Here is a 17,319-nt window from a genome sequence, read left to right on the forward strand (position 1 = left end):
GGACGGTCATGCATCTATTAGGGTTGATGGATTCATGCATTGCCATAGTTCCTCACACAAGATTAGACATGTGTCCCTTACAGGAATGTCAAGCTTGTCAATGGTCTCAGGCACAGGGTCATTTGGAGGATCTAAGGTTTATAGACCACCACACTCAATTTTCTGCAATGGTGGACACCACTAACCGGTTGAAGGGGCAACCTTTTCTCACTTCTATGCCCCAGGTCACTCTAACGATGGACCCATCACAGATGGGATGGGGTGTAGACCTACAAAACCTCACAGTGCAGGGCCTCCGGGATGCCAAGCACCAATCTCTTCACATCAGCTACCTTCAGCTTCAAGTTGTTAGCATAGCATTGAAAGCATTTCTAACTTACCTCACTCACAAGGTTGTCCTTGTCTGGACGGACAATATGATAGCCATGTATTGCCTACAAAAACAAGGGGGGGTCACATTCTCAACAACTGTCACACCTGTCTTAGACCATTTGGATTTTGGCTCTATATCACAGCCTTCACCTGTTAGTGGAATACCTTCTGGCAAAAGGCAACAACTTTGCAGACCTGCTGAGCAGAATGCATCAACAAGTCCACTAATGGGACCTCCATCGACAAGTCCTCCTACCATACTTCAAAAGCAGAAAACGTAAAATGGCCAAACTTCGCCTCTAGGTTTCCACCCTCACTATCCAAGGGCAATGCACTATGGATGAGTTGGTCAGGGATATTTGCCTAAACTTTTCCACCTGTCCCTCTCCTTCCATTTCTGGTTTGGAAGCTCAGGCAAATTTCTCTTACAGTGTTCATAGTAGCTTCCACCAGGGTTCGTCAGCCTTGGTTCACAACACTTCTTGACCTCTCAGTCGTTCTACATGAGAATCTTCCCCAACAGGCTGGACCTTGACGCCCGGAGCCACAGACATATCACGCACCCATATCCAAAAACTCTTTACTTAGTAGTTTGGCTCCTGAGGTCATAGAGTTTGGTTACCTTTACTTACCACCAGAATGTATGGACATTCCTAAGGAAGCACATAGACCCAGCATTAGAGTAGGTTATGCAGCAAAAGGGATACGTTTTGTTTGCTTCTGTCACTCAAAACAAATCGACCCTTTCAAAGCCATGGTGTAAGAAATTGTCTGCTGCCTACTTCACTTACAAAAGGAAGGATAAGTGTATGCTTCTATATGATTATACCTTGCTGCAAATGCTGCCAACCTCCAAAATAGATAGCACCTTTCTCTGTTCAGAATTTCAGCCATGGAGGGACTCAAAACAAGTTAATCCACCAAGGGTTCTGCATGCACCTTCCTGGAACCTTAATATCGTACTTACAAGACTCATGGGTACCCCATTTGAACCTCTATAATCATGCCCTCTTCAATTTCTTTCTTGGAAGGTGGCATTTTTAGTCGGCATCATTTCACTTAGGCGTGTTAGTGTGCTCCGGAGTTTAACCTTAGAAGAACCCTTTTCCGAATTCACAGACAGTGGTTCTCCGCACCAACCATAAATTCCTACCTAAGGTGGTGTCTCAATTTCATCTCAACCAATCCGTGGAATTGCCAGTCTTTTTCCCTCTACCAGATTCTGTTGCAGAAAGAGCTCTTCCTACATTAGATGTTAATAGTGCAATTATGTTCCACATTGATAGAACTAAAACATTTAGAAAATCCATGCAATTATTTTTGTTGCCTTTTCACCACCACACAAAGGCAACCATATATCCAAATCAGGCATAGCCAGATGGATAGTGAAATGCATTCAGATGTCCTATATTGAGGCTAAAAGACCTTTATCTGTGCCTCCCGGAGCGTGCACTTCTCAGAACAAGCATTTGCAATGCAACAGGTGTCGCGTTTGTTCGCGTTAGAGCTATTAGCTTTGTAAATACCTGACTCGACTTTTCTTGCCACATAAACTAATAATGAAAAGTAAAACAGTTCCACATATGTGAGCCGATGGTCACAATGACCGTGAAGGAGAAACAGAAAAGTAAACAGAAGTTCGCTTGCAGTGAAAAGTCAGCAAAAGTGCAATTAAATTATCCATGTAACCAGCAAAGGTGCAATTATCCATGTAACAGGGTCGATGTCATACAAAGCGCCCAACTTCTGCCCAGTGAGATCGCGCTGCGCAGGAAATGAAAAGATAAAGTAGTCCTGAAACCAGCTGAAAACACGGAGCCTCGTATGTTTTCAGTAGTTCAATGGTGCGCTTGAGGAGGGCTAAACACCGGAAAAGGTATGATGTATGCATGCCTTTCACAAATGGAATTAATCGATTTTCAAAAGGCAAGCCCACGAACTAATGAAAGTGACAGACACGACATGGGCGTGGTTAGAAGCGCACAAAGAGATAACAACATGGTCCTGAGTGCTTGCGCGCGCTCAATCCTAAAAAGGGAGCAACCATGGCCTTTTTAGCAAATATTCCCATAGCTGATGTATGTAAGGCAGCTACATGGTCCACACCACACACCGTCACCAAACATTATTGTGTATGTTTTAGCATGCCAGCAAGCAAGTGTAGGTCAGGCAGTGCTGTGTACCCTTTTCCAAACTACTGTAATACCCACAGGTTAGCCCCTGCTTTTGAGGGGAACTGTTTTACAGTCCATGCAGAGCCTGTGTATCTACAGCCACACATGCCATCACACGTAATATGTTACTTACCGTGTAAGCATCTGTTTGTGTAGTGCTGTAGATTCACACGTACCCACCCTCCTTCACGGACACCTGTGGCTGTTGCAGTTCCTTACATTTACTATTTTCACTATATATACATTTAGCATGGTCATCGCATTACTTAAACTTACTTTATACTCCTTTCTCACTTGCATGTGGGAAGACGATCTAACAGTGGAGTTGATGCCCCTGTGCCTTAATTCTGGTGGCAATCACTCGACCTCATGACTCGAAAGAAAACCAACTTGCACAACTCCGTCAGGGCCTCTCTTTTTTTCTATTCGATCCGCTCTTAACATACCTCACCTGTGATGGACCAAACACCTTTTCGATACTGCCCTTGGTGTTGTGCAAAATACACCTGGGACAACCTCCACCATGTCTGTAATCTCTGCCTCTCACTTGGTCCTTTTGGTCAAAGACCCTTTGACCACTGAGCCATTTAGCTTGAGATGTTGTGCAGGAGTGGTGAAGATTCTCTAGATCTCTTCGGCACCCAAGACCTCAAGGAAGAACATCATCCCGAGTCTCCGGCCACTGACAAGCAGGCTTTCTCTTCTGAAGAGGGTTCGGACTCCAACCTGAAGATTGAAGACCTCCCACTGGCTCATGAGGTCATGAGTACAGATCTCCCTCGTCACCACTCCAAGCTTCTACATCACAAGGAGCATTTGGCTGCTCTGGACCCTCAGAGACAGGCTTCTGGGCCCACAATGCCTTTGGGCCATGTTTGGAACTGACTCAACTTTAGACACCACATCTAGATCCGGCACCAAAGAAAATCCTAAAACAGACTCCCTTGGCCCTACTCACCCCCGGTTTGGTACCAGTCCGACTGTCTGTCTGCCTTGAAGCACAAGTCTGCACCAGCGCCAAAACACTCAGCTCCAAAGACCAGCCCACAAACTGGTCCTCCAGGGGTTACAGGAGCAGCTTGACGCCCCACAGCAACAAATTGTTATCCAACCCCCAAACGGGTCGTATACTGGCACAGCCTCCAACTTCAAATCTTCAGCCTCCTAAGAGGCAGTTCAGCTTTGGAGAAGGTCTGAAGTCCCCTCCTCATCCAAAGCAGCGAAAGAAGCAGAATAAAGTCACAAGTCCTCTTCCTGACCCCAGACTTCCTCCACTCACTCACCCCTGACCCCCAGCATCGCCTTCCCCACCTCTTTCTTTGCCTGACGCCCTATTAAAGGGTTCACCATATTCTGACATGGAAGAACACAGTGGGGAGGAAGCTTATGATGTATCCCCACAGGGAAACCTTAGTGACTATTATGCTGTAGATCCACCTGCAGACACTGATCCCGACCTTCCCCGCCAGATGACACCTCTTCTTACTATAGGTTGTACGTAGGGCTGCTGCTTACCAGAATGTGTAAATGCATAAAGAGCCAATGGAGGAGGATTTCCTCTTTGAGCCTCTTTCTTCGGCTCTTCACTCGATGCAATATATGCCTATGCTGAAGGGAATGCTCAAGCCCCCTCCTGATATCTTCAAGGAGCCAGTCAGAGCCCGGTTTATTACCCTACGGGTTGACAAAGCCTCCCCTTCAGGTCCCATTAATGCTTGGGACCAACTCCCACCAGATTCCCTAGTGGTTCATACTGCTTGTAAGTGGTCAAATGCTCAGGGGGCCGGCGATGCCCCTTCTCTGGACAAAGAGAATGAAAGGACAGACACAGATGGTAAACAAGTCATGGCACATTGTGCCAAGCACTGGAGCATTGCCAGTGTTATTGGTTTGCTCTCTAGATATGATTGGTCCCACTGGGACAAAAAGAAGGAGTTCCTCCAACACCTCCCAAAGGAGCACCATGAAAGTGGACATAAGTTATTCACAGAAGGCAAACTGATTTCTAACACAACCATCAGGTGTGCCCTAGATGCTGCTGACACCCCTGCTTGGGGGATTAATTTTAGTGTGTTCCTCCACAGGCATGCCTGACTGTGTCTGTCCGGCATCAAGCGGGTGTTTAACAGCATCTCCTCAACCCATCTTTTGATGGGGAACATCTGTTTGGGTCACAAGTTGATGAGATGCTGGAGAAAATAAAAAAAGACACAAACAGCGATAGCCATTGGTGCTTTGCAGACACCTTCCCCACAGGGGTCCTTTCGCTGCTCTGCCTATTGCACAGACCACTTCCCCCAAATCTTTTCCGTCCTTTCAGTGCCAGCCTGCCCAACCTTTTCCCACTAGGGGCTACTTCAGGGATGCCTGTCATGGAAATAGTGCCAAAGGTAGAGACAAAGGTAGTTCCCCCAAGGGTTCTGCCCCAGCCAAACAATTACTTCCTTTTCCTTTCCCCCCAATCACACAACACCTGTCTGGGAATGATTTCAGATGTTCTGTCACCTCAGACCATTAGGTGTTAAACATCATCCAACATGGTTACTGCCTGGAGCTCACCTCCACACCTCCCAGCATACCACTCTGCAGACATCCTCTCCTCAGAATACCAATATCTGCTTCGGTAAGATGTTCAAGCACTCCTGAAGGGGGCCATAGAGCTTGTGCCACACCACATACAGGGCTAAGGGGTGTATTCCCTCCACTTCCTCGTGCCCAAGAAGGACAGGTCCCTCAGGCCTATTCTAGACCTCATAACCTTGAACGAGTACATCCTACCAAAAGACTTCCAAATGGTCATGCTTCAGAGTGTCATACCTCTGCTACAGTAAAGCGACTTCATGGCTGCACTTGTTCTCAAAGACACCTACTTCCACATCCAGATTCATCCGGCGCATTGTCGCTACCTTCAAACTGTGGTAAGTGGTCAGCATTAATAGTTCAAAGTGCTGCACTTTGGGATCGCCAACGCACCTCAGGTTTTTACCAAATGATCTGCAGTAGTAGCCGCGCATTTATGGAGGCATGGCATCTATGTATTCCACCTGCCTGCACGATTGGCTAATAAAGAGCACAGTGGCACAGCACTGCTGTGCACACACCCAAGCCACAATAGACATTCTGCACAAAGTAGGCATTACCATCAATAATGTAAAGTCCCATCTCCTACCCCTTCAAATTCAACTGTGTCTGGGAGCCATCTTAATGTAGAGGTTGGAAAAGCCTATCTCAGTCTGGCAAAAGTCCAGTCCCTCTGTGCATCGCTACCTCTTTTTCAGCCAGATCAACAGGTCACAGCACAGTCAGTCATGCACCTCTTAGGCATGACGGCCTCCTGCATCACCATATTACCCCATGCAAGATTGCTCATGCGCCCGCTTCAGGAATGCTTATCGCATCAATGCTATCAAACGTGGGTCACTGGGAAGAGCTAGTGTTGATCAGCAGCAAAACTCATCTCTCTGCAGTAGTGGAAAACCAACAACTTGTTGCCAGGGTGGCCCTTTCTTAACCCAGTTCCGCAGATCACTGTCACAATGCATGCATCCCTCGGTGAGTGGAGGATGCACCTGCAATACCTCACAGTCCAGGGCGAGTGGGGTCCCATCTACAGGAATTTCCACATCAACTGACCTGGCAAGGTGCCCAACTTTGCCTCTATATTCCCACACCTACAGTCCATGGGCAATGCCTTATGCATAAACTGGTCAGGAATATAGCCTTCCCTTGTCCTCTTCTCCCCCTCTCTAGCTTAGAAGCTACAGCAGACCTTCCTCACCCTCAACCTAGTGTCCTCCACGTGGGCCAGACAACCCAGGTTCACCACTCTCCTCAAACTTTCACTGATCCTTCACTTGCAGAGCCATGGAGAAATCAGGCACCCTAAACCCAAGAGTTTTAACCTTGCAATCTGGCTCCTAAAGTCTTAAAAATGTGGTCATCTCAGTCTACCTCCAGAATGCATGAACATTCTTAATGAAGCATGCAGGCCAGCTACTCGTGCCTGCAGTGCTGGCAAACGGAAAAGGTTTGTCTGCTACTGCCTCTGAAACCACATTCACTCTCTGGCAGCCACAGTTCAGAACATAGTTTGTTACCTAATGCACCTCCAAATGTGTGATCTAGCCTTCACTTCCATTCAGCTACACCTGGTGCCTTTGGCTGCATATCTTCAAAGTAGGCAACATGTGTTGCTTTTCAGGATTCCAGTTATTAAAGCCTTTATGGAGGGGCTCAGAGTCATTCCTCCCTCGGTGCCTCCAGCCAATATGGAATCTAAATATTGTCCTCACAAGAGTTACGTGTACCCCCCCTCCCCCAAATTCATATCCCTTACAAATTCTTTCTCAGGCAGTAGCTTTCCTAGTTGCTATCACATCACTAAGCCATGTTACTGAGGTCCAGGCCTTAAACATGGAAGAACCTTTCTTTCAAGTTCATAGAGAGATAGGGTGCTCCTTTGCACCAACCTAACATTTCTCTCTAAGGTGATTCCGCCTTTCCACCTTAACCAGTCCGTGGAACACCAGTTTTCTTTTCACAACCTGATTCATTTGCAGAGAGGGCTCATCATACCTTATTTAAACAGCATTGACCCAGTCCGGGAACAACATCCCCTCTCTGCACTACAAAAATCTCCATGAGGGAGGTTTTCCCTTAATTCACCAGATTTTAATCCTTTTTGTGTGTGAATCCGTAAATAGAATTTCATGTTTGTTTTCTTGAAAAATAAGGCTCAGAAGCTTCCAACTGATGAGTTAATGTTTCAACTGACATTACAGGCTGTCATTCAATTGGTGATAGTTTCTGTGGCAGTTCCCAACATCCCAATGCATTTCAGGCCATCTGGCCATTCCTCAGGGGAAGCATACAACCCTTATTTGCCAAGAAAGGAAATATGAAATTATATTTACAGATTTATGTGCAAAAAGGATTACAAATACAGGGAGTTAAGGAATAACCTCCCTCACAAATATATTTATAGTGCTATGGGGATGCTGTTCCCAGACGGGGACAGCATTGGTTACGTATTTTATTTTCACCCAGGATCAGGATTGATACCCTCCTGCACACAGTAAACTGACATCAAGAATTGGTTTACTTCACAGAAAGCAGGAGTGCATTTTGATTTTGTTTATACGCTCTTCATACCTTGGACATCAAATGACCCTCAATGCACTATATAGATACAACAAAGCCTATTTGAAAAATCCAGCTTCTGTTTGTTGCTTTTTCTGAACCACATAAAGGGAAGGCCTTATTAAAATCGGGCATAACCAGTTGGATAGTTAAATGCATCTAAACCTGTTACACAAAAGCTAAAAGCAGGTTTGCCTGTTCATCTTATGGCCCATTCTATCACAAGGAAAGTGTCCTCTATGGCCTTCCTTTGAAACTTTCCAGTAGCATACATTTGCTACTTGGTCTACACTACACACTTTCACTAAACATTACTGTTTGAACAAACTAGCCCACCAACAAGCAAATGTTGGTCAGGGTGTACTGTGTATCCTCTTTTAGACTTGTGCAACGTCAACAGACTAGTCACTGCTTGGGGAAAGACTGCTTTAATCTGGGAACAGCTTGTGTATCTACACCACACATGTCTCAAATGGAAAATGTTACTCGACCTGTAAGCATCAATTCATGGCATGAAATGCTGTAGATTCACATGGGTCTCCATCCTCCCTGGACGCCTCTGCCTGCTGCAATTGCCTTTACTTTGTACTTTCCTTGCATGGTCATTTTTATATCTCTCTCTTTTCTGTGTCACTTTGCTCCAGTCTCATCCTCACCCTCACCTGGAAAAACAGTGTAGCCGATGACCATGCACATTGCAAGCAGGAGGTAGAGTTACACTACTTCATAACTCAAGAAACATTCTTCAAAGAAAAACAACTCACCCAATACTAGATGGAAGTAGTATGCATATCATGTTAAATCTACAGCACTATGTGGCACAAGCAGATGCTTACAGAGTGAGTAACATTTTCCTTTTTCCATGTCATATTTACAGTTGAATCAATAAATTTGCCTTCTTACTACCCCTTGTAGCACCTCTAAACCTTTAAAATTTTGATTTTAGTAGTGATTTGGACCCCTCGGTTTTGCTACTCTTCTTAGTATTTTTCACTTACATGGTCCTAACCCTTAAAGGAAAATTCTGAAGCATCTGTTGCATAAAGGGTTTTTGCATTTCTTCTTGAACCTGAATCCGACAGCTAGAATCAGTGCCAACCAGTGGAAATAAAACTATCAACGATGGCCTTTTAGAGACCCTTGGTCAGTGGAATTCTATGTAGAGCTGCCTGCTGAACTATACCCATCTCCTCCATGAAACCTATATATTTTCCTAGCTCAGAGCCAATGTCCAGTTTGGTTACGTCACATACAAGATTTTATTTGGAAATATGTTCTTATGCCTATGCCTCAGCTCCCACGAACCCCCAACCCCCCAATATACATTTTTATGCCTGGGATTTGTCCATGGGGATTACTTAAATAATTAAAGGAACTGGAACACTTGGGCTAGTAGATAATCGATGTTGTAAAGTCTTGGCTCTAAGTTCACTAGGAGTATTTATTTACACAACCTTTCTGACTCACCCTCTTCTATCTTGAAATGTGTATGTTGTGGTTGTCACTGTAGGCCAAATAAAGAAGCTGAAAATTTTGAGACAGGAAGGCTGGTGTAGAGATGACACTTGCTTGATGAAATCACCATGCACTTGAGAATGAGAATTTCATGTAGTAGTTTTACTTCTCTGTTCCATGTTATACAAACAGTATATTGTATAGCCCTCAAGTATACTTCTGTCTTTAATTCAATGAATTAATATAATTGAATGTGCTTTTGCTTATCAATTTTTAGGTGCTAAAATGATGTATTTTTTGGATACATCTCGACAAGAGAAAGCAATTGCAGTAGCTACTAGATTGGATTCAAATCTAACAGATAGAAATGTGAAGGTAAGGTTTTTTCTTCTATTGTATTAAAATTAGATGTTTTATTCCGGTTAGGTTTTACTTTTTAGTCCTGATTTTCTGGTCTCATTCACCACAACATGCCTATTTTGGCCCTCCTACCTGCTTCCAGTATATTTCCTCTTCCATTTGAACCTAGGTGAAGATTTAGTCTCCAAGGAGGCATGTTCAATTCCTCCGTTGAGAAATGTTAGCCAGAAATAAATAAATATCATACTGCCAATTACCGGTCTCTGTCTGTGCTGTCACTGCATATGAATGGCAGTTGAAAAATAAGACTTATCAGTCTGGTTTAAAGGAAGATGGTGAAAGGGCTGAAAAATGTTACCACTTTCTGATGAATACCTGTAACCGCAGATCACTCACCTTAAGCATATTTTCCAGATAGCAGGGTGGATCTACAAACGTTTCGTAGCATTGCTCCTGCAAGCTGCTAGCTGCTGCAGTTAAACTTCACATAACCTGTGTTCCACCCCATAAGTGACCAAGCAGAGTTTCATAGAAGTTCCCCCCCTTCATTCCGACGTCTGTTCCTTTTTTACTGTGTCTCTGAACACAGATCTGGAGCTCTGCACTAACTTTCATGAGCCTTGTGATGATTCCCCAATACTGAATCTAGTAAGCAAGGCAACAATATCTGTGGCGAATCCAAAAAAAACATTTGAAAGCATGTGCGATTGCAGAAAACAAATGTTGGTCATGGACCTGCACCATCTATTTAGTTGGTGCTTGAGCTCAGGGCACTACTCCCAAGTTGTGCAAGGAGTGCACTGTCATGCGCCCGAAACTGATCTAGGACCGTGAAGTGAGGCAGTATGTCATTGAACACAGGAATAACTTGATGTAAGCCTCGTTCTCTGTTCAAGTCAAGGGCACAGGCCGATTCCTGAGTCATGAGAGATTCTTGTGGCAGTCTGAGTCGACCTGCAGTAGTCAAAATCTGAAACATAAGATGACGAAGCACGACATGACCCCGTCCTTCCACTGTCTACCTAAAGAGAAGTTGTGAGGGCATGAAGGAGCCACTTAAGCATGCTCCCGGTCACCTACTGAGGAGCCAAATCTATAATTTGTACTGATGCTCCACGAGTTCTTAAGGCCATCGGTGATGCAGCAGCAGGTCAAGACCTATAAGGAGGCCATTCTGTGCCTAGTTACTCCTTGTCTACTGTGCTTTCAGGCCCCAAAGATACACAAAGGCCTCCAGTAAGGCTACAGCAAGGTTCTTTTCTCAGTGCTGTTTTAGATCCTGGAGCCAGTCTCTGGTTCTGCATCCACTGCAGTACAGACTTCCACTCTGGGTCCAACACCTGCACCTGTCCTTTCCCCATCAAAGTTAGTACCACTGCACCCAAAAGTGGATCTGGTGGAGACTATGCTGTCTGACCCCGAGCCTGCTTTGGCTCAAAACCCACTAAGGTCATACTCTGAATCCACTGCAACATACCCAGTCTCCGTACTGCCTGAATATGATTCTCTATTACTATGGAGGCATACTCAGAGGTTCCATTGTCCATTTAGCTCAGATTTTGACCAAAGCTTGCCACCACTCGGAAAAGATGGTGGTGGGGATGGGGGATGATTTACCTTCTCACTATGACAACAGTTTCTATTTGGACTTACAGAAGGCGAGTAGGCTTCATACTTCCCACTGATAAAGGGTATATTTTGCCTTTGGGCCCCCATTGAAAAAGAGTGCGTCCTTTGCTGTGGTGATTCGACATGCTGATGAGGTCCTAGATCTATACCTGCCTTCTGTTGAAATTAAGACAAATATGCTTTTAGAAGTTTTGCAGCCTTGACCTGCTTCTTCTGCACACTTGCTCTTGTTCACCTAAGCCATCATTGACACAGTGATTGGCACTTGGTCTACGCCTTGTTCTTACCCAATAGTGACTGGGCAGGTGACCATACACAATACACGGGCCCCTGGTGACTCACTTCCTTATGCACCATCGTACTCCAGACAGCCTGGTGGTCCAAGTTCCGCCAGTAAGGTGAATGCCAGTTCTTTCCCTAAGGCACCCCACCCCCTCCCTCCCGGTTAGGGAGTCAAAAGAGGAGTGAGGTGTTTGGAATACTGTTTGCCTATTGGACTGCTGCACACACGTCCTCTTGGACATGACCAGTGAGATCTTATTGGTGGTCCCAGAAGAATTTAGGACCTTGTTAGCTTGTACCATTCAAGATGCATTCAAATATGTGGTTCGTAATGGAATGGATATTACTGATTGTCTGGTGTGAGGGATCAGCATTAGTGTGGTGCTCACTTGTCAGTCATAGATGTGATCTACAAGTTTTTTGGGTGACATACAGACATCCTTTATGGACATGGCTTTCGATGGGTCATGCCAATTCGGTGACAAAACTAATTTCTCCCTAAAAAATTGGTGATACTACCTGGGCGGACTCAACCTCGTTGTTAAATGAACTCTGAAGGAGTGCTGACATTTTATCTTCCTGGATAAGTCAAGGGATCCAGTTGAAAAGTGAAATAAATGTCAAAATTACCTCACAAATCACCTATTAGATATAATGCTTTAATGGATGTGTTTGTTGGTAAGATTAAAAGAACAATAGGGACAAATTTGAATATAATGATTCAAAATGTCTTACAAAAAATTAGGACCAACATGTTTCTGCCCTCTTTAAGACCCTAAAATGCACACAGGCCTTAAACTGTTGAGGTAAGGCCTAGAAGGGGAGAAAGTGAATGAAAATTCAAACAGTGAAATATACAGTGTATGTGACAAATCACTCCACATCACTGCACACTAAGGTGTAAAGACCATGCCGTGGGTTGCACACACATTTGTGGAAATTATGAGAAAAACTACCAAATTGGAACTAGGTCTACAAACTCCATGTGAACTGAGAAAACTCTCTAATTGCAACAGCAAGAATGTGATTTACATTATCAAAAGCCCCTGCCAGCTCATGTACATTGGCATGACTACAAGGAGAGTAGGTACACACATATGTGAACAGAGAAGCACCATCAGGTGCCTGTGGGACACAACCAGACTTACAGACCATTACATTAGGAGCAACCACTCTCCTGACAACATGGAATGGGCTGTCATAGACAAATGAAACAACTCAACAACAAACATGAAACAAAAACTTACACTCCGAACAGAGCTGGGTCTGGAGATTACACACTGACACCACAGGACTCAATGATGAGATCCAATGGTCAACCTTGTATGAATAATCTCCACGAACCTTCCTGACCCTCCTAACCCCACCTCACTCCCACCCTTTCCTCTGTTCACTTTATTCCTTCCTTTCTTTTCTGTCTTAATTCCATCCTAACTCTTTTTTCCTTTCTATTATCCATTTCTATTTCTTTTTCCATGTCCATGTAAAAATATTCTTTTACCTTCCCTCTTTTCCCCTTTTCCTTTTCTGCTGTTGCCTGCTGTTCGGGTCATGTCTGTTTCTCGCTTTCTTTCTACCTCTTTCACTCTTTTCCTTTTTTCCCCTCCTCTCCCACTCCTCCCCTCTTTTTCATTCCCACTTCTCCCCTTCCAATCTTGCCCCCTCTGGGAGCACAATAGACCTGACCTGACTAAAGATAAGTAATGTCATGTCTGTGTGTCCTACATAGTTTATGTTGTTTTGTCTGTGACCCCTCAATTCAGCATTTTCCACCTTTTAACAATGTCATATACCTTACGAGCCAGTTCTGATTAGTTACACAGATTTTGAGTGAAACTAGCTGGACGTATTTTCTGTCATTTAAAACTACTAAGCCTTTCCTTAGCCTAAACTAACTTTGACATACTTTGAACCTTTTTTCCTCCGTAGAGTGTGACTATAAGGGGCTGCTCCCCTCCGCATGTTCCCAGACTTGAGGCTAATTGCCTATTCTCCATAGGGTTAACACCCCCCAACCCTCCCTTTTAATTCCTTTACTAAGAACTGGACCAACAGTCTGGTATAAGGATTTCTCATAACTTGCATGAATGTGTGTGCAACCCACGGCATGGTATTTACACCTTAGTATGCAGTGATGTGGAGTGATTTGTCACATACACTATATATTTCACTGTTTGAATTTTCATTCACTTTCTCCTCTTCGAGGCCTTACATCAACAGTTTACAGTGGTAGGCCCCGTGTGCATTTTAAAGTATCTGCTCACTGTCTAGCATACCCATCTAGCCCCTTATACATTAGGGAATCCTTGACCCTGAAGAAAGCTCCAGATCATTCCAGCTCTTAGAGAGGGCAGAAACATGTTGGTCCCAATTTTTTGTAAGACATTTTGAATCATTATATTAAAATGTGTCCCTATTGTTCTTTTAATCCTTCCAACAAACACCTCCATTAAAGCATTATAAATGATAGGTGATTTGTGAAGTAATTTTAACATCTATTTCACTTTTCAACTGGATCCCTTGACTTATCCAGGAAAATAAACTTTCAGCACTCCCTCAGTGTTTATTTAACAACAAGGTCGAGTCCGCCCAGGTAGTATCATCTTACCTGTCTGGGGCTAGGTGGTCATATGATGAAGCATGACACAATATAATGTGTGTGAGACTACCTAGTCCGTAAAGTGAACTCCCTCATACACTTAACTGCCACTTTCGTTCCCCATGTCTAAAGAAGGAGATCACCTAACCAGCGTCCTACTCTGTTCTTGATATCCCCCACACTCATTTTTTTTTTTTCCCTCAAGGAGAGGCGGTTGGGGCTGTGGGTATTGTTTTATTGAAAGGGATTAGGGTGGAGGGGCCGGGGTATTTTTATTTGGGGGGGTGGGGTGGGGGTTTTGGTAATTCTTTTTATTTAGGGTTTTAAGGTGGGGGCTGGGTAGTTTATTTTTTAATGGGGTTGGGGTGGGGATGGTGGATAGTTTTTATCAGTGGGGTGGATTTAGAGCTTGGGGTGGGTGGGGGTGTCAGGGAACTTTGGTTTTTAGAGGCAGGGGTGCAGTGTTCGGGGTATTTTTTTATTTTTATTTTTTAGGGCTCCGGCAAGGGTCAGGATAATTTAGTTTTATGAGGCGGGGTATGAGGCGATCTAGTTTTTTTTTTACAAGGCTTACTCTGGGTGTGGGGGATATTTTGGGTAGTTTACTTATTGGGGAAGGTTTTTGGGCTCAGTGCGGGTGGGGGATGTCAGGGTTGGTTAGTTTTTAGGTTTGGGGGACAGGGTAGATTTTTTGGGCTCAGGATGGGAAGATCGGGGTAGCTTACTTGTTCGGGGCAGAGTGAGGGGGTTGGTAGCTTTTTTTTTTGTTTGTTTTTAGGGCTCAGGGTGGGTGGGGGTGTCGGAGTAGTTTAGTTTTTAGGGGATGGGTAGTTGTTTTTTTTTAGGGTTCAGGGCAGGTGGAAGTTGGGGTACTTTAGTTTACAGGAGCGGGATGGGGGGTTAAGGTATTTTTTTAAAATGTATTCTTTATGGCTCAGAGATGTTGGGGCCTTCGTATTAGGTTAGGTATTACGGGTGGGGTGTAGTTTTGGGCCTCAGGGTGGTTTGGGGGCGGGGGGGTGTTGTATGACAGAACCATGCATGCCATTTCGCATGCCATTCCACACATGTCCCCTGCAGCTGTTCTCCGAAAGCCTTTTCATGGTGGTGGTACTGCCATGAAATGGCTGGCAGAGAATCTGGTAATAATCAGCAAGGCGGTTCTGCATGCGGTGCTTCCCTGACTGATTCCTACCTGCACCTACCGTCAACCCATTGAGATCACCGATCCCGGTGGCGAAAGCATGGTTATCTGACCAGTAGGTTCTTATTGTGGCAGTCGGACTGCCACCGCAAAGCTGGTAGTCTTAAAACCGCCAGCCTCGTAATGAGGCCCTATGTCTTCACTGGGAGCAGACCAACCTATTGGACTCCAGTAGGATCAAACGCATGGCCCTTTCAGTGGCCCTGCCTCACCTAAATGCTGCAATTTGAGACACGGGGTTGCCAGAAGGAAAGTGCAGACTTTTACTTCAAACTGCGAGCTCTTGTCTAAAACCTAAAACATTTACCGTTTTGTGATTAGGAACTAGCATCTGAGATTGTAGTGACCTTGAAAGCAAGCAACTGTCATGATATTGAAAATTGGTGATCTTTTTTTGTAAAGGTAAATGCAGATTAGTGTAAGGACGGCTTGAGCAGTTCTTGCTGTTGGTGCATTTTTGGACTAGTAAAAGCTGCATACAGATACAGAGCTGTTCGTTATATTGTGTACTTAGGGTTTTGTAGAAGTGCTGGATTTTGATGACTATTATGATCTGGAATAATAGACTTTTTCTATGCCAAAGTCTGTTTCAAATTTCGTAACGTAGAAGACTAACTGACACGTGAGCCCTTTCCATGCTTTGAACAATTCAAGAAACTGCAAATGGAGTTTTGCCAAATAGTGTCAGTTGTCCAGCATATTCTCTTCCTCGCAGAGGGAGTGTGGATATGTCCTAAATACACAAAATATACCTATGTAGGTCTTTCATAAGCTGTCCTAAATGCCGTTGTTTTCCCCAGGCACATATCCATTGTTACCTTTACTTCATTGCTATTGTGGTTTTAAGACCTAGGCTACGGGATTACTATTTTGAATTAATACCAGAAATAAAAAAGCATCCACGAGAAATGGAGCAAGAAAGCCACAGAAACGAATTCTGTCAGTATGTAGGTTTCTCGTCTGAAGACATTTTAAGACATTTCCGATGTCAGGGTATTGTTCATTTTAAAATACTGACAGTTCCTGACCAGGACAGGCTTTTTTAAATATCTACGTGCACTTTCTTCATATAGAAGATGATTTCTGGGGCTTTCCTTGTGCACCGTCAGTGGCTCACAGCAATATGTAAAGGTTTAAGTTTTTCTGCCTAACCTGGCTAAGGCCTTGCAGTGGAAACGGAGCCTGGTTCTGAGTGGGTCTACAAAATCAACAATTAGAGACCGTTCTCCTTAAAACTACTCACTTTTATAAGCAGCTTTTTTAATGATTTTGTCTGCCAGCATTAGTAAATTGCATGCTTTTTTTCTGATTATAATATGCACAGTGTATGTCAAGAGGAGAAAACATTCCAAATTCATGACCAAGATGTTGGACTCTGCACATTAAAACAATTCAGTAACACTTAGTCTTCCTCCTTAAACTTCGTTAACTCTCCTCCCCGCACTTAGAAGATAGTGCTTCTTGGTTTCAGGAGCACCTTAGTTATATTTGATATGCATTGAGGATTCAATGCAAATCTAGACAGCTTGTCCTATTTTTGGGCAACGCTTGATTGGTTCTTACTTAACCATTTTCATAAAAAGTATGTGCTGTGCTTTTTTGGTTGTAAGCAAGCTGGAAAGGTTTTTCAGTAAATGATGCAATCAGGGCATGGTTCACATGGTTGTGGAATTTCTGTTGCTCGTTTCCCAGAACATGCTGTTTGCGGTCAAGGAGAAATCTGCATGTTTATATTGTCCACAGGACAGGTATGTTCAGCACCCTAAATACCTTTTGGCTACCAGTGCACAGTTCCACAGTATGATTGCAGGGAACAGATTTGTGTGCTGCTACGGCTGATTAGCCATCCATATGTATAATATGTTCAATATAGTATTTATGGTTTATTAAATTAATGCACAATATTTATTGTTGTGATGAGCAGTTTAAGGAATAGAAGCTCAGCTCACATTACTAACAATGGTTCTAATATACAAATGCGTACTAACGTTTAGCGGCAGTTTAAAATGCTCACAGAATGTGCATTTTGCAAATGAAAGATTGGTGATTTTTATTTTGTAAGCGAACAATTTAACCAAAAAATATTTGTGACCTAAAATCGGAGG

At 44.0% G+C, this 17,319-nt stretch overlaps 1 protein-coding gene across 4 annotated transcripts in view; it reads left to right on the plus strand.

Moving 5' to 3' along the window:
• The window catches only part of NAA16 (N-alpha-acetyltransferase 16, NatA auxiliary subunit), a 476,406-nt gene that overhangs the window by 446,155 nt on the left and 12,932 nt on the right, over positions 1 to 17,319 (plus strand). For all 4 annotated transcript variants that reach the window (XM_069205334.1, XM_069205337.1, XM_069205335.1 and 1 more), the window contains one exon: positions 9,418 to 9,515. In XM_069205334.1, coding sequence (XP_069061435.1) covers positions 9,418 to 9,515 — 98 coding nt within the window. The remainder of the gene's footprint in view (positions 1 to 9,417; positions 9,516 to 17,319) is intronic.

Source organism: Pleurodeles waltl, chromosome 8 (assembly GCF_031143425.1).
Source record: "Pleurodeles waltl isolate 20211129_DDA chromosome 8, aPleWal1.hap1.20221129, whole genome shotgun sequence".
Lineage (NCBI taxonomy): Eukaryota > Metazoa > Chordata > Amphibia > Caudata > Salamandridae > Pleurodeles > Pleurodeles waltl.